The 21323-nt window shown below is 41.1% G+C and overlaps 1 protein-coding gene across 1 annotated transcript; it reads left to right on the forward strand.

Annotated features, from left to right (window-relative positions):
• The first annotated feature begins 6908 nt into the window (after window positions 1–6908).
• Window positions 6909–20105, forward strand: LOC124145917 (polyglutamine-binding protein 1-like). The gene is made up of 8 exons (XM_046515889.2): window positions 6909–7108; window positions 7600–7798; window positions 10900–11016; window positions 14095–14195; window positions 15255–15334; window positions 16743–16917; window positions 18426–18483; window positions 19776–20105. The coding sequence occupies exons 1-8, from the start codon at window positions 7024–7026 to the stop codon at window positions 19930–19932; spliced, it is 972 nt and encodes a 323-aa protein (XP_046371845.1). The 5' UTR covers window positions 6909–7023; the 3' UTR covers window positions 19933–20105.
• The last annotated feature ends 1218 nt before the right edge of the window (window positions 20106–21323 follow it).

Below are 21323 nucleotides of genomic sequence, written 5' to 3' on the forward strand. Positions count from 1 at the left end.
AGTTAACATGTATATTGCATACTCGACTTTCTTTTCTCTTGCGTGTGAGTATAGTTTCCCAGAAGGTGTATACAGCGAACATGTTTAATAGTTAAGGAAGGAGATATAATGTTTCATACCCGTGTTTGAACGTATTTCGATACGAAAAATGTGCGGCTACCAGATGTGCAACTTAATTTTTCAGGCTATTTCCATGGGGACGTTTGCATAGACAACCCCCTTGTAAGAGGGAAGTTATATAGTTTCCCAAATCCGTTTTTTGTGACTATTTCGATGCGAATTGTTTTGAATAATTTTTATTTAATTAAGAAATTGTTTGTATTTTGCAGTGCTTAATATACTTGTTTGTAACTAGTGGCTCCTTTTCATGCTTTTTTATTATCAACATATATGTGAATTACATCCCCCAAATATGATCAATGTCAATATAAGACTTCAGCAAGTCTAGAACAAGTAAAATGAACAAGCAGCAACTTGGAAGAGAAAACACCATATTCATATCTTAATGTCTGATTTGTTTTAATTGAACACGTATTTAGCCAGATGATCAATTTGAAGACATCAAATTATATTCATTCTTTTCCTAACTGTAATATAGAGCTATATGATTGTATATGACAAAATCAATAGTTTTATGTATATATTATAACAACTGTAATTATGAACAACAAATTTATAATATGGCTGTAGTAGAGTGTATGTCAGGACTATTGTTTTGTTTTGTGTTTTTTACTTGCAATAGATCAGCAAAATATAGGAAGTAAACACCCCCGGAATTGTTTTGATACCATACAAGATGGAACATCAAATCTAAAGTGGATGTTTCTTTTTGAAAAAGGAACAATCATGTCAAAAAGCAGAACAATATACTCATAACTGTCAGTAAAATCAGCGACAAAGTTGCTCTCAAGGAACGTCAAGTGAATATTATTGTTTTTCTGATTTTGTTCTGAGAACTATCAACGCTTGGACATTTGTAGAAAGTTTTCAAAAGACATTCAAGCTTCTGCATTGCATGACAGTGATGTGACGACAGAATCACTCAATGATTTCTATTTTACAGTACGCTGGTTTGGTTTGGTTTGTTGTTTTACGCCGCACTCAGCAATATTCCAGCTATATGACGGCGGTTTACACTAGGCAAGTCATCCTACAAGGTGTTTGAATGACTGTTGTACCATACAACTCACTACATAAAAATCCCTTCTCTATTCAAAATCTATAAACAAAACGCTTCATGTGAAGAATGAGAAATAATAAACGTTAGAGTATAAGTATTTCTTTTTGCAGAATCAAAAGTAAAAACTGCATAATATATTTTTTCAAGCGATGTTTCAATGGCAAAGGTAAAAACTGCATAATATATTTTTTCAAGCGATGTTTCAATGGCAAAGGTAAAAACTGCATAATATATTTTTTCAAGCGATGTTTCAATGGCAAAGGTAAAAACTGCATAATATATTTTTTCAAGCGATGTTTCAATGGCTGCACCGGCAATGAGTTGAACTGATGCATGTATATGACAATTTTACTTTGAGCGTCTTTAATGCCACAATAATAAGTCTTAAAGAAACTACACTGTACTCAATTCACTACCATTCACATAGTTCTAAACCTAACCTATCTATTTGGCGCGCCTGATGACATTATAGACGGAACTAATTGAATATGAGATTGTATAAGAAGGCTTGGGGAATTATGCTCATAAAACAAAATTGGTAACTTTTGTTTTGTTCTTCTTTGTTTGGAAGTATAAAGGGAAGTATCGCATGTATGTCGGCATGTTGGTTTATTTGAAATTTCAAGCCACGCAGTTACCGAAACGAATATGAAATGAGAGTGACTTAATCTGAACATGTTTTACCCTATGGCCTGTCACATTCTGAAACTTAGTCACGTTTCGTAATGGAGATAACACATGCAATGTATTCATTTTGTTTTTGAAAGAGCTAAAAAATTTACGACATGATATATATTTCATTTCGCTAAAGTTAACCGGTGTATATTTTGTGCGAAAAAATATGCGCAGTGATTATCTCCTTTAGCTTTAGGCGTAGTGGAAAGCTTCATCACGCACTGAGTGACTGCCTCCGTGGTAGAGCGTCCGCCTGGAGAGCGGAAGGTTGTTACCCTGTCTGGCGCTCGGCATTAAGGGGCTAAAACAAGGACTGGTCGGCTCGGAGTCAGTATACTGTGTCTGAGTGGGGTATTCATGTCATGGGGGATACAGCTTTTTTTAAAAGGGTGGGTGCACAATTAAGATCTATTTATTGTCTTTTGTGGTAATTTATACAGAAATAAAGATTTTTTTCGAAATAAAAAAAGGGGGGGGGGGGGGGTGTAATGTATATTTCATACCGTTTCATGCTGCGGTTTACGGCGGTTATTGCCTTGACAGTTTATCTTAACTTCCGGCAGAGATTATACTACCGTATATGCTCTTTGCTTCTGGGTGCATAGCTGATCAACAGGTTGGTCTGTAGTTTGCAATTATTTTCTTAAACAATAATACGGTTGCATGATATATTCACGAGTGAGTGAGTGGGTGAGTTTGGTTTAACGCCGCTTTAAACAGTATTCCAGTTATATCGCGGCGTGTCAGCTTAATGTGGGAGGAAAGCCCGAAGTGATGTAGGTCTGAGACATTTACCACTTCGGTGAAACCCACGAGCACGGGTATGGTGCTGACAAACCTAGAAACATAATCGGGGCGAACCGGGATTCGAACCAACACTCATAGGTTTCTGGCGTGCCCAAAGGGCGTTCCACTGCACAGCGAATCGCGGCGCCTTAGACAACTGGGCCACCCGTGCCCCCGATATATTCACGATGCTTGGTTGAACATAGTAACATTCTTCTAAACATACTTCAAATCAGTTAACAAACCCAGTTAACTGAACGGAACCGTACAAAAGAGTGGGTGAAGGAGTTGGGTTTGAATAGTATTCCACTTATCTCACGGCGTGTCCGAAGTCATACCCGAAGCGATGCAGCTCTCATCTTCCCGAGGCAAGAGAGTTAACTGACTTTAAAAGTCCAGTTTCCATCCTTGCCGAACTAGGCTGGAATAACTGGGCTCGATCGTTGCGCCACCAGTGGCTATTACGAGTTATGTCCTTTCTATGCCTCTCCTATTGACCAATCAGATTCAACCTCTCGTATCACTTGCATTTGTTTCAAACAAAACGGCGGCGCCCAGTAGAGACGATCTGATCGATAATCAAGATCTATATTGTGACAAAACGAGTCTTACATCGCGAAGTGCATCAATTCACGTGAGCACCTTGATAAAAAACATGACAAGATTTAGAAAATATCTGTTGACAACAAGTTAGCGGTGCACATGCTTTACAAATCCTGCAGTCGACCGAAATCTGCTTGACACTCCACGAACCGGATTTCGATTTCGGTGCGCGATTTTGATTCGACTATGCATAGACTCGTTAGCCCAGCCAAACTCTAACTCCATAATGCCAGCCTAGTTCGGCAAGGGTGGAAACTGGACTTTTATAGTCAGTTAGCTCACTTGCCTCGGGAAGATGTGCAGGTCTTAGGAGTTCACCACTTTGATGAAACTTACGAGCACGGGTTTTGTGCTGACGACAAAATCGGAGCGAACCGGGATTCAAACACACTGTCATAGGTATGACCCTTGAAGATCCGGGATAGAATAGATCTTCAGCAACCCATGCTTGTCGTAAAAGGCGACTAACGGGATCGGGTGGTCAGGCTCGCTGACTTGGTTGATGCATGTCATCGATCCCACATTGCGAGGATCGATGCTCATGATAGCAATCACTGGATTGTCTGGTCTTGACCCGATTATTTACAGATCGCCGTCATATAGCTAGAATATTGCTGAGTGCGGCGTTAAACAACAAACAAACCAACCAACGGTATCTGGCATGCTCAAGGGACACAACTCTGCATAGCGAATTGCAGCGCCTTAGGCGATTGGTCCAACCGTGCCCCCGTACACAACTGTAAGAAGCTATCATACAAAAAAAAAAGATGTTTCAGATTAGATATGTATTGCGTAGATTCCATGAAGAGACAGTGGTAATATTACACTATCACAAACTAAAAAATATATGCACAATAAGTGATAATTAAAACACACAGGTACATTCAACATACAAAGGATGTGATAACAATTTTATATTAGAACAAGTGTATTACAATGATATGGAAATAACATGAGAATTGAGCAAAACTATGGTAATGTTGTACATACAAGGAATTTGTTTAAAATTGTTGATATGATAACAGATCTTGGAAGTTGTTTCTGGATAACTGTTGGTAAAAGTATTAAAAACTGTTCCTTTTAACAGAGTGTACCAAATTCTTTATCATGGGTGAGGATTATTTGTGATTCTCTTTCTTGGTTGTATTTTATACAAATTGGTGCATAATGTTTGCTTATCTTCTGAGACATCACATGTTTCACAGAGACGTTGTTCCAATGGGGTTGGTGGTTTTATATTTATATATATATATATATATATATATATATATATATATATATATATATATATATATATATATATATATATATAATAAAATAATAAAGTCCACGTTGGTCCATCATCTTCTTTATATCAGTTTCATACATAGTACTTTCGCTGTCTCATGACAGCTCTTCGGTGTGGATATATATATATATATATACCAGTTTCAGGTTTTAGTTTGTGATTACTTAAACGAAGTTTTATTAAATGTGACCTATGAGCTTTGTTTTTACAATATGTAAGATAATTCTCAATATTTATAGATGACTTTACCAACCTGTATATTCTTAGCTTGCTGTTTGATAAATGGGAATCCCTTGATATTTTTGCATTTGGACTATTTACAGTGGATTCATAACATTCGTGTTTATTATTTAAAAAGTTTGTTTTATTTAACCCAACCGACATTTTGACCAGAAATATATGTATTTGCTGCCAAAGCATATTTTAGAATGACATGTGTTGTGTTATCTAAATAGGACTTGTAATCAATTAATTTTTTATATTATTGGTACTAATAGTGGGTATATATCAAGTTCTGCCTGACAGGCCTAGTTACGTGTTTTCTTGCCTTGGTTTTCCTTGTGCTGACCATATAAAAGACTCTGTTTCTTTTATTGTGCTTTCAAAAGATAACTACATTAATAACAACCAATCAGTACTTTACACCATTTCTCTCCTCCATAGCTTACACTTCCTTCCTCTGCACATAACATTATATGGCGGGGAGCTATTGATGCACTGCAGCAATCTCTACTTGTGTGTATCTGCACAATATAGTACTGTCGTTTAGTTTTGATTGTGGGAACATTATGCAAACATACATAATATTCCAGAATAGGCTACCCCTGTAGCAGGTGACTGAAAGCTAGATCATAGGAGTCCGTTTCTAAAAATAGACGCCCTCATGCATATTCATGACCATCTCCACACGCGAGCCCGAAGCCCGGTCTCGCGTGTGGAGATGGTCATGAATATGCATGAGGGCGTCTATTTTTAGATACGGACTCCTGTGGCTAGATCAACTAATGGGTAACGTGTAAATGTCGTATTGAGGATGACCTAGACTAAAATCTAGTCTCTGAAATGAACATATCGTACATAAAAAAAACAGTTTTCAGTTATCTTAATAAAAATATAATAAAAAGGAGCCCAGTGACTCTCTTCATTCCTGATACTGCAGTGATCTAGACTTGCCAAACATTATAGAATTGCATGGGCTGTATTTGATATATATTTGTATCAGGGTCTGTAAGACAGACTAAGGATGACCCAGAGTGGAGAAATGAAAAAAACACAACGAATAAGAGAATTCAATAGAAAAAAACACTGGAACATATATGCTGAAACAGAAAAGTGTACACAACTGTAGTTAAATATAGGTGGCGAGAGGGGGTGATATGTCAGGAGTTCTAGCCTGTTTGGAGAAGATTTGAAAAGCGTTCAATTTAACTATTACCCCCACAGTAAACACTTTCTTGGCCTAACTCCTCTTACGGTATGGTTTACTTTCGAAACAAAATTATTATATGAATGAACATCGTGATATATGCAAGCTAGACAAATAATGTAACACGTGAACAAGTATTATATATTTGAATAAGTCCATTAATAACTAAAATAATGCTGTCAATGCTTTGGGAAAAGCCTGTGTAAGTCTATGTCTCCTGACCCCAGGATCTATCAGATAATGGACAGTCTCGCCACAACACAGCTGCTGCTGAAAGGGGATATTAACAATAACACAGTGATGTAGGTCGGCTCACTGACACTTTTTACCGTAACATGTGCCGATCAGTGGCATGAGCCTTCCCCATATGTCTTTTTGAGATACAGAAATCGGATATGCCACCCTGAATGCTTCGCTCTCTCGTTCAGAGACTTTATGGAAACTTATATGAGGATATGGACCAATTTTAACTTAATTTAACTAATATATTTTGTTTATATGAATGACTACTTTATACGTAAAATTTTCACTCAATAAACTCTTTCGCTATGGGTTGAAACAAAGTTGTGAGCACGTATATAATTATGTATCCCAACGTTTTACTGGAACCGAATCATGCATGAACGAATCATTAAAAAATAGAAACGGGAAAGTGGCAATCTCATTAAAATCAGATCTTAGCTCCTGCTACCGCTAAACAAGCGAGAACTAAGATCTGATTTTAATGAGATTAGGAATGTAGTTTACTTTTTAGGCTTTGTTGAATTTTGTTGTTCTGCACATCTGTGTTGAAACGCATTATTATATCGTCTCTATCGCTGAAGAAGAATGCAACAAATTCATTCTGTCGAATAATACCCGTTGACTTTTGCTCAAAGACGGGCACTAAGCTTCACATCGCAGCTGGTTTGTTTTCGTAGCGGTATTCAAAGGGGGGTAACTTTGCCAGTGCGCATTGCTTATGTCCCTTTGTTTTCCCGACAAGGCTGAAACGATATTGTGTTTGTTGAGACACTTACATCATGTACATGTTATAGTTATAGGTATTGATAAATCTTTGTCGCCATGCCGCTCCCAGCTGCCCTCGCGGCGAGGCTAGCAAAACGAGGTATTGTAAAGGAAGTGAAGAAGCCTGAGCCAATACACCCTGGTGAGTGCATATTCAAAACGTTGAGTGCTGCACGCTTGTCTTGGTCAACAAACTTGGCTGTAGAGATTTCCTTACAAAGTAATATGTGCACTGCTATGTTTATCGTCATGACTCTCGCTATAACGAAGTTGATAGCATGACACTCTATCAGTGAGGTCACTCTTGAAAATGGTTATAACTTGATCCGTATTTTATAATGTTGGCTATTGGCTTCGATGATAAGATTTGGTTTTGAGTCATTTGACTTCATGCTAATCAGCTGCTAATTATTTTAGAAAGTCAAAGATGTTTTTACAATTGCACCTGTCATTTACTTATAACTTACATCAGTACATTTATGGATCATTTTTATTTTTTGTGGTTTTTTTTTCAATGGATAACCTGATAACGATTACGAATTAAATCAAATCATGTGGTATAATGATGTATAACACCCTCACCTTGTATACATGCTGTATGTAATATTTCTATCCCTGAATAATGTTCAACAGCGGAGATTGAAGAGGTGTTTGCTGAGGATTACGATGAGCCGGCTAAACCTGAGCCTGAGGATCAGGCGCTGCCAACAAAAGCAGTAGAAGACTACGCTCAGCCCGGTGTGCTCCCCTTGAGTTCAGAACCATTATTGTATGAGGCTGCTGCTTGTCCAAACAGAGCCAACCCCTACCATCAGTGTGAAGCCTACTGCAGGTATGTACCATCTGTGTGAAGTCTACTGCAGGTATGTACCATCAGTGTGAAGCCTACTGCAGGTGTGTACCATCAGTGTGAAGCCTACTGCAGGTATGTACCATCAGTGTGAAGCCTACTGCAGGTGTGTACCATCAGTGTTAAGCCTACTGCAGGTATGTACCATCAGTGTGATGTCTACTGCAGGTATGTACCATCTGTGTGAAGTCTACTGCAGGTATGTACCATCAGTGTGAAGTCTACTGCAGGTATGTACCATCAGTGTGAAGCCTACTGCAGGTATGTACCATCAGTGTGAAGTCTACTGCAGGTATGTACCATCTGTGTGAAGTCTACTGCAGGTATGTACCATCAGTGTGAAGCCTACTGCAGGTGTGTACCATCAGTGTTAAGCCTACTGCAGGTATGTACCATCAGTGTGAAGCCTACTGCAGGTATGTACCATCAGTGTGAAGCCTACTGCAGGTATGTACCATCAGTGTGAAGTCTACTGCAGGTATGTACCATCAGTGTGAAGCCTACTGCAGGTATGTACCATCAGTGTGAAGTCTACTGCAGGTATGTACCATCAGTGTGAAGCCTACTGCAGGTATGTACCATCTGTGTGAAGTCTACTGCAGGTATGTACCATCAGTGTGAAGCCTACTGCAGGTGTGTACCATCAGTGTGAAGCCTACTGCAGGTATGTACCATCAGTGTGAAGCCTACTGCAGGTGTGTACCATCAGTGTGAAGCCTACTGCAGGTATGTACCATCAGTGTGAAGCCTACTGCAGGTATGTACCATCAGTGTGAAGCCTACTGCAGGTGTGTACCATTAGTGTGAAGTCACCTGCAGGTGTGTACCATCAGTATGAAGCCTAATGCAGGTGTGTACCATCAGTGTGAAGTCTACTGCAGGTGTGTACCATCAGTGTGAAGTCTACTGCAGGTATGTACCATCAGTGTGAAGCCTACTGCAGGTGTGTACCATCAGTGTGAAGTCTACTGCAGGTATGTACCATCAGTATGAAGCCTAATGCAGGTGTGTACCATCAGTGTGAAGTCTACTGCAGGTATGTACCATCAGTGTGAAGCCTAATGCAGGTTAGTACCATCAGTGTGAAGCCTACTGCAGGTAAGTACCATCAGTGTGAAGCCTACTGCAGGTATGTACCATCAGTGTGAAGCCTAATGCAGTGTGAACGATCAGTGTAAAGTCTACTGCAGGTATGTACCATCTGTGTGAAGTCTACTGCAGGTGTGTACCATCCGTGGAAGTCTACTGCAGGTATGTACCATCAGTGTGAAGCAAACTGTGGGTATGTACCATCAGTGTGAAGCCTAATGCAGGTGTGTACCATCAGTGTGAAGCCTACTGCAGGTATGTACCATCTGTGTGAAGTCTACTGCAAGTATGTACCATCAGTGTGAAGCCTAATGCAGGTTTGTACCATCAGTGTGAAGCCTAATGCAGGTGTGTACCATCAGTGTGAAGCCTACTGCAGGTGTGTACCATCAGTGTGAAGCCTAATGCAGGTGTGTACCATCAGTGTGAAGCCTACTGCAGGTATGTCCCATCAGTGTGAAGCCTAATGCAGGTGTGTACCATCAGTGTAAAGTCTACTGCAGGTATGTACCATCTGTGTGGAGTCTACTGCAGGAGTGTACCATCAGTGGAAGTCTACTGCAGGTATGTATCATCAGTGTGAAGCCTACTGCAGGTATGTACCATCAGTGTGAAGTCTACTGCAGGTGTGTACCATCAGCGTGAAGCCTACTACAGGTATGTACCATCAGTGTGAAGCCTAATGCAGGTGTGTACCATCAGTGTGAAGTCTACTGCAGGTATGTACCATTAGTGTGAAGTCACCTGTAGGTGTGTACCATCAGTATGAAGCCTAATGCAGGTGTGTACCATCAGTGTGAAGTCTACTGCAGGTGTGTACCATCAGTGTGAAGTCACTTGCAGGTATGTACCGTCAGTGTGAAGTCTACTGCAGGTGTGTACCATCAGTGTGAAGCCTACTGCAGGTATGTACCATCAGTGTGAAGCCTAATGCAGGTGTGTACCATCAGTGTGAAGCCTACTGCAGGTGTGTACCATCAGTGTGAAGTCTACTGCAGGTGTGTACCATCAGTGTGAAGCCTTATGCAGGTATGTACCATCAGTGTGAAGCCTTATGCAGGTATGTACCATCAGTGTGAAGCCTAATGCAGGTGTGTACCATCAGTGTGAAGCCTACTGCAGGTGTGTACCATCAGCGTGAAGTCTACTGCAGGTGTGTACCATCAGTGTTAAGCCAACTACAGGTGTGCACCATCAGTGTGAAGTTTACTGCAGGTGTGTACCATCAGCGTAAAGTCTACTGCAGGTGTGTACCATCAGTGTGAAGCCAACTACAGGTGTGTACCATCAGTGTGAAGTTTACTGCAGGTGTGTACCATCAGTGTAAAGTCTACTGCAGGTGTGTACCATCAGTGTGAAGTCTACTGCAGGTGTGTACCATCAGTGTGAAGTCTACAGCAGGTGTGTACCATCAGCGTAAAGTCTACTGCAGGTGTGTACCATCAGCTTAAACATGGTAAAGTCTACTGCAGGTAGCACAGATGCACATGTGATCACTTGCATGCTTTCACTTACTGGTACTATCTATGTTGTCACCTTAATTAATACAAAACTTAAATATACAACAATATTCTGAAAGTAATTGTATCATGCAATGCTTAGATGTGTTCTTAGAAACGGTTTAGCAGCTTTACTCATATAACTCTTAGAGCATGGGTTGTTTGTTTGTTGTTTAACGCCGCACTCAGCAATATTCCAGCCGTATGATGGCAGTCTGTTAATAATCAAGTCTGGACCAGACAATCCAGTGATTGACATCATGAGCATCGATCCAAGTCAGTGAGCCTGATCACGCAATCCTGTAGTCACTTCTTTCGACAAGCATCGTTGCCTTTGGCGGCAAGCATGGGTTCCTGGAGACCTGTTCTACTCTGATCTTCACGGGTCCTTAGAGCATGGACTAGAACTGTATACTAGTTGAGAGTTCTGTGGTTGTCTGATGGCGATTTGGTACGTGTTACTACAGACGATGTAATTGTTATTTGTATCCACAGAAAAAGATATGGCCTGAGAGAGTTCAAGACAGATCCAGTCATGCTGAAGAGAAGAGATCGCCATCTGCGGAAATACCCACTTCCCGAGGGCTGGCAGGAAGTTGCTGATCCAAGCACGTACGTTGTTGTTATCTTCTTATCCCACTATGAAAAATAACTCGAGATTTGTTTTGTATATAATGTAAGATTGAAACAGCATATCTATTTTTTCAGCAATTAAGCAGCCCCCTGTTGTCTGTTTCAGAGGGGAACTTCTTCTGTTTTGTGTGTTTCAGTGGGGAACTACTACTGTTTTGTGTGTTTCAGTGGGGCACTACTTCTGTTTTGTGTGTTTCAGTGGGGAACTACTACTGTTTTGTGTGTTTCAGTGGGGAACTACTACTGTTTTGTGTGTTTCAGTGGGGAACTACTTCTGTTTTGTGTGTTTCAGTGGGGAACTACTACTGTTTTGTGTGTTTCAGTGGGGAACTACTACTGTTTTGTGTGTTTCAGTGGGGAACTACTTCTGTTTTGTGTGTTTCAGAGGGGAACTACTACTGTTTTGTGTGTTTCAGTGGGGAACTTCTACTGTTTTGTGTGTTTCAGTGGGGAACTACTACTGTTTTGTGTGTTTCAGAGGGGCACTACTTCTGTTTTGTGTGTTTCAGTGGGGAACTACTACTGTTTTGTGTGTTTCAGTGGGGAACTACTACTGTTTTGTGTGTTTCAGTGGGGAACTACTACTGTTTTGTGTGTTTCAGTGGGGAACTACTTCTGTTTTGTGTGTTTCAGAGGGGAACTACTACTGTTTTGTGTGTTTCAGTGGGGAACTTCTACTGTTTTGTGTGTTTCAGTGGGGAACTACTACTGTTTTGTGTGTTTCAGTGGGGCACTACTTCTGTTTTGTGTGTTTCAGTGGGGAACTACTACTGTTTTGTGTGTTTCAGTGGGGAACTACTACTGTTTTGTGTGTTTCAGTGGGGAACTACTTCTGTTTTGTGTGTTTCAGTGGGGAACTACTACTGTTTTGTGTGTTTCAGTGGGGAACTACTACTGTTTTGTGTGTTTCAGTGGGGAACTACTTCTGTTTTGTGTGTTTCAGAGGGGAACTACTACTGTTTTGTGTGTTTCAGTGGGGAACTTCTACTGTTTTGTGTGTTTCAGTGGGGCACTACTACTGTTTTGTGTGTTTCAGAGGGGCACTACTTCTGTTTTGTGTGTTTCAGTGGGGAACTACTACTGTTTTGTGTGTTTCAGTGGGGAACTACTACTGTTTTGTGTGTTTCAGTGGGGAACTACTACTGTTTTGTGTGTTTCAGTGGGGAACTACTACTGTTTTGTGTGTTTCAGAGGGGCACTACTTCTGTTTTGTGTGTTTCAGTGGGGAACTTCTACTGTTTTGTGTGTTTCAGTGGGGAACTACTACTGTTTTGTGTGTTTCAGTGGGGCACTACTTCTCTTTTGTGTGTTTCAGTGGGGAACTACTACTGTTTTGTGTGTTTCAGTGGGGAACTACTACTGTTTTGTGTGTTTCAGTGGGGAACTACTACTGTTTTGTGTGTTTCAGTGGGGAACTACTACTGTTTTGTGTGTTTCAGTGGGGAACTACTACTGTTTTGTGTGTTTCAGTGGGGAACTACTTCTGTTTTGTGTGTTTCAGAGGGGAACTACTACTGTTTTGTGTGTTTCAGTGGGGAACTTCTACTGTTTTGTGTGTTTCAGAGGGGAACTACTACTGTTTTGTGTGTTTCAGAGGGGCACTACTTCTGTTTTGTGTGTTTCAGTGGGGAACTACTACTGTTTTGTGTGTTTCAGTGGGGAACTACTACTGTTTTGTGTGTTTCAGTGGGGAACTACTACTGTTTTGTGTGTTTCAGTGGGGAACTACTACTGTTTTGTGTGTTTCAGAGGGGCACTACTTCTGTTTTGTGTGTTTCAGTGGGGAACTTCTACTGTTTTGTGTGTTTCAGTGGGGAACTACTACTGTTTTGTGTGTTTCAGAGGGGCACTACTTCTGTTTTGTGTGTTTCAGTGGGGAACTACTACTGTTTTGTGTGTTTCAGTGGGGAACTACTTCTGTTTTGTGTGTTTCAGTGGGGAACTACTACTGTTTTGTGTGTTTCAGTGGGGAACTACTACTGTTTTGTGTGTTTCAGTCGGGAACTACTACTGTTTTGTGTGTTTCAGTGGGGCACTACTACTGTTTTGTGTGTTTCAGAGGGGCACTACTTCTGTTTTGTGTGTTTCAGAGGGGAACTACTACTGTTTTGTGTGTTTCAGTGGGGCACTACTTCTGTTTTGTGTGTTTCAGTGGGGAACTACTACTGTTTTGTGTGTTTCAGTGGGGAACTACTACTGTTTTGTGTGTTTCAGTGGGGAACTACTTCTGTTTTGTGTGTTTCAGTGGGGCACTACTACTGTTTTGTGTGTTTCAGAGGGGCACTACTTCTGTTTTGTGTGTTTCAGTGGGGAACTACTACTGTTTTGTGTTTCAGTGGGGAACTACTACTGTTTTGTGTGTTTCAGAGGGGCACTACTTCTGTTTTGTGTGTTTCAGAGGGGCACTACTTCTGTTGTGTGTGTTTCAGTGGGGAACTACTACTGTTTTGTGTGTTTCAGAGGGGCACTACTTCTGTTTTGTGTGTTTAAGAGGGGCACTACTTCTGTTTTGTGTGTTTCAGAGGGGCACTACTTCTGTTTTGTGTGTTTCAAAGGGGCACTACTTCTGTTTTGTGTATCAAGGGGCATTACTTCTGTTTTGTGTGTTTCAAGGGGCATTACTTCTGTGCTTTTCAAGGGGTGCTACTACTGTTTTGTGTGTTTAAAGGGGTGCTACTACTGTGTTGTGTGTTTAAAGGGGTGCTACTACTGTGTTGTGTGTTTAAAGGGGTGCTACTACTGTGTTGTGTGTTTCAGGGGGTGCTATTACTGTGTTGTGTGTTTAAAGGGGTGCTACTACTGTGTTGTGTGTTTAAAGGGGTGCTACTACTATGTTGTGTGTTTCAGGGGTTGCTTCTACTGTGTTGTGTGTTTAAAGGGGTGCTACTACTGTGTTGTGTGTTTAAAGGGGTGCTACTACTGTGTTGTGTGTTTAAAGGGGTGCTACTTCTGTGTTGTGTGTTTCAGGGGGCGCTACTACTGTGTTGTGTGTTTCAGGGGGCCCTACTACTGTGTGGTGTGTTTTAGGGCGTGCTTCTACTGTGTTGTGTGTTTCAGGGGGCGCTACTACTACTGGAACCTGGTGACTGACCAAGTAGCCTGGCTGTCCCCCTCTCACCCCAAGGCCCAGATCACACTGCCAGCTGAAAAGCTACAAGGTATCTACACAGCTATCTTGGTGTATTTAGACTTATCAATAACCATCTTTCATCAAGGGAGTGAACTGACTGTAAAACTCCCGTTTTCCCCTTGCCGAACTAGGCTGGAATTCTGGAAATACATTTACGAGTCTATGCATATTTGATGGCAAGGCTGATAAGTTTGGCTAGTTTGTGAATGATATCTAATATGAAGTGGTTTCATCTGTACAGACATTTGAAAGATGCATGTCATTTTTTGTTTATATTATCAAGAACATTGATTTTCTGTTGTTAAACTGTAAGATTCCTCTGAATGATAATAAGAGTTCAATGCATGTGCATTGTAAAATCAGAAGATGATTGTTCATGGTGAATGATCAGTTTGTAAATACATGTATATTGAGTGTGCACCCTACTCGGGGGCCCGGTGGCCCAAGGCACTGTAACTCCTTATGCAGAGTTGTGTCCCTTAGCCATGCCAGTAAAGGCAGGATCTGGTGATCATGTTTTCAAAGTAAGTGAGTGACTGAGTATGGTTTTACGCCGCTTTTAGCAATATTCCAGCAATATCACGGTGGGGAACACCAGAAATGGGTTTCACACATTGTACCCATGTCGGGAATCGAACCTTGGTCTTCGGCGTGACGAGTGAAGCTTTAACCACTAAGCTACCCGACCGCCCCCATATTTTCAAATCCCAGATTCATCCCATTATGGACCTTTGTCTGTCTATATCTTGCCATTGATTACCCTTGCTTGTGGGTTTTCATCGTAGGGTTGTAGGCCTTTACACTTGCCTATCTTTGGGCTTTCCTCCCACGTGAAGCTGATGCATCACAATAAACCTGTTAAAAGCTCAACATGATCCCAACATTGTCCATAGATGATTCATGATGCTTTAATTCATTAAACCGTGGTTAAGGATTTAGGAGCATCCCTGCAGCCTTAGTTCTTTGAAATTTGCTGCTAAAGTATTTTTGCTCTCGGGAGCCCCTAAATCTGTGGTTTCAACATTGGGGTAATAACCCCTTGGTTTTCGGGCTTGGTTTTGAGCAGTGTTTGTGATGTTTGTTACAGCTGTGCTGGGCAAGGTCGGGGGCATACTGGACATGGATGAACACAGTGATGAAGAAGACATGGACACAGGCAAAGCAATGGTGAGTGGCCAGTGCTAGATCCACTGTGAGGACCCATGGTCCTGGGTCTCCTTCCACAGTGAGACCCATGGGACCAGGGCCTCCTTCCATGATGAAACCCATGGACCTGGGCCTCCTTCCACAGTGAGACCCTCGGACCTGGGCCTCCTTCCACAGTGAGACCTATGGACATGGGCCTCCTTCCAGGATGAGACCCATGGATCTGGGCCTCCTTCCAGGATGAGACCCATGGACATGGGCCTCCTTCCATAGTGAGACCTATGGACATGGGCCTCCTTCCAGGATGAGACCCATGGACCTGGGCCTCTTTCCACAGTGAACCCATGGACATGGGCTTCATGTAAACTGAGGCCCAGGTCCATGGTTCTCACTGTGGAACTGATAATGGCTAGAGGACTCATGTACTTATGTTAAGAAAGCACTTTTTACAGTTCATTTTGAAACCATTTACCATGTTCTCCTGTTATAAGTGCTGGTATCATGTTGTATGAATCTAGGACCTCGCAAGAAGATGGTGGTCCTGGGATATACATTATGAGTAAATCTTTACACTTGTACTGTACTCGTGGGTTTTACCAAAGTTGTATCTCTACATTATATGTGCATCACTTTCCACCAACATAAGTTGGCATGCAGTGATAAGACAGAAACATGATGCATTACAGCATTGAACTTACCCCATATATATCTACACAGCCTTTGAAATTCATTCTTGTGCACTAGCCTGAGTATTGAATTGTGCTGAGGACAAGTAAATATCCAATGATGTAGTCCTCACTGACTTGATGCATTTGAGGGCTATGGTTCTGAACAAGTTGTCAGTGCTTCAATTTTGGTACAAATTGGAACTGAATAAAACTTACAGAACATGTAAACATAGTAAACATTTTGTCTTCTTCAAGCAGAACCTGCTACACACCCTGACTAATGAAATAAGGTTTTCACTTAGTCTTTACATTTAATAGGGTAGCTACTGCAGCAGTCTGTGAGGTTAGGATTCTGATTACTCTTCTCTTCCTGTTTTGGATTTGTAAACTGTTTACAAAATAGACCCGTGAAGATCCGGGGTAGAATAGGTCTGCAGCAACCCATGCCGCCCGTAAAAGGCGACTATGCTTGTCCTAGGGCGACTAATGGGATCGTGTGGTCAGGCTCGCTGACTTGGTTGATGCATGTCATCGATCCCAATGGCATGGATCGAATCTCATGATGTCAATCACTGGATTGTCTGGTCCAGACTCAATTATTTACAGACCCCCCTCATATAGCTGGATTATTGCTGAGTGTGGCGTTAAACAACAAACAAACAAAACAAAAATTTACAAAATATGAAGTACTCCAGCCAACAGTGCTCTAGTGATATGCCTGTTTTGGTAATATCCCTGTGCATCTTTGGGACTCTTTGCAGAGTGACGACAGTAGTTCCGACTCAGAGGAGGAAGTGGAGCAGAGGCGACGACGTGATAGACGTGAGAGGGACCGCGACTGGGACCGTGAGCGTGATAGGGACCGCAGTCGGGACCGGGATAGAGATCGAGACAGGGACAGGGATCGGGACAGGAGGAGGCGAGATGATAGAAAAGGTCAGAGCAGTCGATGTTCACGATGCAGTGGTTGATGATGTTGAAATAAACTTTGTAGATTTGTGTGAGTTCTCAGAAAATTTTGATACTTTATCATGCTTTTGTATTAAAGTGATCCCTCTCTACAACATTACAATTAATGAGCGTTATAGATGATCATCGGTTTAACCGAGGTGGAGTCCTAGGTGGTAGATGACCAACAAAACAGTATACATGCTCTGCCTACCTAACATGATTTTTGTTGCAAGTTTCAGAGGTTAAAAAACGACTAGAATAGAAGTTGTTTATGATTCATAGTGTAAAAAAAGATTTATCAAGTATTATATATATGCACTTTAAAAAAACAACAACATTGTATCCCTTCATCAATTCAGATGAATAAACAGGTATAACAAACTTGGTATATAAAAATATGAAATTTTATATAAAACATCACTTGACATGATGATTTACCATTTAAATTGTATTTCCTGCTGTCCAAGGCATTGTTTCATATGCTGAGATTAAGATTACTGTGTGTATTTTATCATAAACTAAGCTGAAATAGCAATAAGCTGTGCACACATTTCCCTCCAATCTACCAGTGATTCAGTTAAAAAGCACCCAATGATACAACTTCAAAGAAGCAATGGTCAGAAGAAATTGTGTCTGAAATTATTATTTTATCTGGAATAATATATTCCAATATTATGTTATTTTAGTTGCAGCTATTACTATATATATTTAAAATTATAAGAACCATACATATAGCACTTTGGTACAGGTGGTATGCAGGATATTATCAAACAATACGAACAGTGTAGAGAAATATGATTTTCTATCAGTTTACAGTATGTACATTGTGTAAGGAATCTTCATTACCTCATCGTTATATTCATAGCAACTCGGTGTACTGTTCAGCTTCCACAAATTTCAACCATGCAGCATCTTCCGAGGCAAGTGCGTTAACTGACTATAAAAGTCCAGTGTCAACTGTTGCTGAACTAGGCTGGAATTCCGGAGTTATATTTTGGTTGGACTAAAGATTCTATGCATAGTTTAATCGAAGTTATGTGATGAACGAGACATCTGGTTTGCAAACAACATGGATTTCAACCATGTCAACAGGCAGATTTCGGTCAATTGAAGGATTTGCAAATCTTTTCATGTTTTTAATGAACGTGCTCGATGTAGGACCCATTTTATTACAATACAGATCTTGATTATCGATCAGATCATCTTGACTGGTTGCCACCATTTTGTTTAAAGCAAATGCAAGTGATATGAGAGGTGGAATCTGATTGGTCAAGAGGAGGGACATAGAAGGGACAAAACATATAATAGCCACTAGTGGCGCTACGATCGGGCCTTGAAACTCCAGTTCGGCATGGGCGGGAACTGGGCTTTTATAGTCAGTTAATGCCCTTGCCTCGGGAAGTGGCCATGCAGCTGAAATGTAGTTTACAAATGGAAAGACTATGAAAGGCCGACAAGCAGATAACTGCAATTGTATTCATCTCTATTTTCAGGCCGGGGAAGAGATGGCCTTGACCCCATGGATCCGGCTTCATATTCGGACATTCCTCGGTAAGGAACATGATATTTTGTACACAGATGGGGGCGATGGAGTAGTCTTGTTTAAAGCATTCATCCATCATGCCAAAGGCCCAGGTTTGATTGCCCACGTGGGTACAATGTGGGAAGCCTATTTCTGGAATATTGCTTAACGTGGTGTAAAACCATACTCACTCATATACAGATGCAGAGGACGAATCAAAAAGGGTTCCCAGATCCCCTTTTGAAAATTGAATTAATTAATTAATTAATTGAAATAATTTCTAATCAGTGGATCTTGATTTTCTTTTTTGGACCTGCCATTCCTTTTCTGAGTTTATGTATGTCCATATGATTAGTTGTATGAAGGAAGTTGAGCGGTGAAAGATGAAGTTAATTTGACTTGTACTGATCAGGTATCATACAGATATTGCATGGTTGTAAAATGAGCACCCAAGTCATGGTTAGACATATCCACCACTGATGTGTTTGTAGGGTAATATCTGCCCTCAGATAAATCTGTTAACCATGAGGAACGTATCAACACAATTTGTGTTTAGTTGATGGGATGTCTACAATGTGAATTATCTCCCTTGTTCCTGGGTTTGATGAACACAATGCAATATTTGAAACCAGTGAGTGTGTTGGACACTGGTTAATATTTGAAACCAGTCAGTATGTTGGACACTGGTTAATATTTGAAACCAGTCAGTGTGTTGGACACTGGTTAATATTTGAAACCAGTCAGTGTGTTGGACACTGGTTAATATTTGAAACCAGTGAGTGTGTTGGACACTGGTTAATATTTGAAACCAGTCAGTGTGTTGGACACTGGTTAATAATTGAAACCAGTCAGTGTGTTGGACACTGGTTAATAATTGAAACCAGTCAGTGTGTTGGACACGTGGTAATATTTGAAACCAGTCAGTGTGTTGGACACTGGTTAATATTTGAAACCAGTCAGTGTGTTGGACACGTGGTAATATTTGAAACCAGTCAGTGTGTTGGACACGTGGTAATATTTGAAATAAGTGAGTGTGTTAGACACTGACATTCTCACACTCCTAAGGAACATCCCTGAAATCTGGATGAGTTGGGTTTTTCCCCCGTGTCTACCCCTGTATCATATTGAAAGTATATGTCAATATTGCAAGTAAGCTTGAAACCTCCGTGTATACAAGCACAGGACACAACATGAAAATATAAGCTGTTGCGCTGAGTGTGAGGTGTAATGAAGGGATGACAGTTCCTCTGCTGCTGAAACACAGCTCCTGTATCCTGTCATATCTTCAGAATATGTGTTCACTGTTGTCCATCTGTTGCAGAGGGGGCTGGTCTGATGGACTTGATCAGCGGGGCAAGGCCAAAACGGGCGTGGACGTGACAGCATCGGGGCCTCTCTTCCAGCAGCGTCCCTACCCCAGCCCGGGTGACGTACTGAGAGCAAACAGGGCCATCGCGGACAAGAAGGCAGATACATGACCTCACAATCTGAGGAGCAACAAACTGAGAGGATGTTTTTTCTGTCATAACATTTTTGTACCTGAGAAAACATTGATAACAAGGATTAAAACAAGATACACTGATAACAGCAATGTAAGTTGTATGAGGTTTTATGTAATGTATGGTGTGAATAAAATACATGTGTACAAGCAGGCTGTGTTTTTTCAATGTCAAATACTTGGTTGTTTGAAAGTTAAACCAAAGTGAGTGAGTGAGTGAGTTGGGTTAACGCCGCTTTTGACAGTATTCCAGTTATATTACGGCATGTCAGCTTAATGTGGGAGGAAAGCCCGAAGTGATGCAGGCCTCAAATGTTTACCACTTCTGTGAAACCCACGAGGACAGGATTCCCAAGGGACGCAACTCTGCACAAGAATTGCGATGCCTTAGACAACTGGGCCACCCTTGCCCCTGTTAAACCAAAGAGATTATTGAGACAGTGTATGTGTGATACTTATTTGCGGAAAACAAATTTAAGACTTCTTTTTGCCCTGAGGAGATTGTTGGAAATACATTAATTTGGACTCGAGTTTGATCACTGCCTGTAGGTTTGAAGGACAGTCAATGCTTTTGGTTGGCCTTGGCGAAGTTGCAATACATGAATCAGAAAATGAAAGTACTATGGTGCGCTATATTATTGAGGAAGTTAATTTATAATGGATTTATAACGGCGAATGCTTGCTAACCCATTAACTATGTCATACCCAAAATGTTTCTTGTTCTTCATTCAACTTTTATGACACAAAGTACCTGTCATTTACGTCTGTAAATAATCGATTCTCGACCAGACAATCCAGTGACTGACTTCATGAGCATCGATCAATGTTCAGTTGGGATATGATGACATGCATCATCAACCAAGTCAGCGAGTCTGACCACCCAATCCCATTAGTCGCCCCTTAAGACAAGCATAGCCGCCTCTTAGGACAAGCATGGGTTTCTGAAGACTCATTCCACCCAGATCTTCAGGGGTCTCTTCAAAATCTGATGAGACATATCGGCACAGTTCATGACAATAACATGTATGGGTGGTGGTGTTGGGTTCGGAGGGTGGGGTCATTCGTCACCACTCGCATGTTTCCGTAACGTACGAGACGAGTTGGTCACAAATGGTGGACGGGGATGAGGTGACATGTCAGCGAGCCTGACCACCCGATCCCGTTAGTGAGTTTGAGTTTAAGAGACACCGATCTGTTGCCTGTTGACGGAAGAATTATAAAAAGTCACATAGTGGGAATTTTGCGCAATATCACGCGACTCTTTGCCTTAAGGAAAATGTTTTTAACAACAGAAAATTAATTACATTTTTGTAATGCTATGTGCGTGTGAACAATCGTGCGATGTGTTTGTCATTGTTAGCCTCGTTCATC

The sequence above is a fragment of the Haliotis rufescens genome, unplaced genomic scaffold (genome assembly GCF_023055435.1).
Source record: "Haliotis rufescens isolate VD_foot unplaced genomic scaffold, xgHalRufe1.0.p SCAF_45, whole genome shotgun sequence".
Taxonomy (NCBI): Eukaryota; Metazoa; Mollusca; class Gastropoda; order Lepetellida; family Haliotidae; genus Haliotis; species Haliotis rufescens.

Excerpts from the sequence above, each read along its gene's own strand:
- LOC124145917 (XM_046515889.2), top strand. The coding sequence starts at position 7,024 with ATGCCGCTCCCAGCTGCCCTCGCGGCGAGGCTAGCAAAACGAGGTATT. Across the intron at positions 7,109-7,599 it reads GCCTGAGCCAATACACCCTG|CGGAGATTGAAGAGGTGTTT; the intron begins GTGAGTGCATAT and ends AATGTTCAACAG. Across the intron at positions 14,196-15,254 it reads GCCAGCTGAAAAGCTACAAG|CTGTGCTGGGCAAGGTCGGG; the intron begins GTATCTACACAG and ends TGTTTGTTACAG.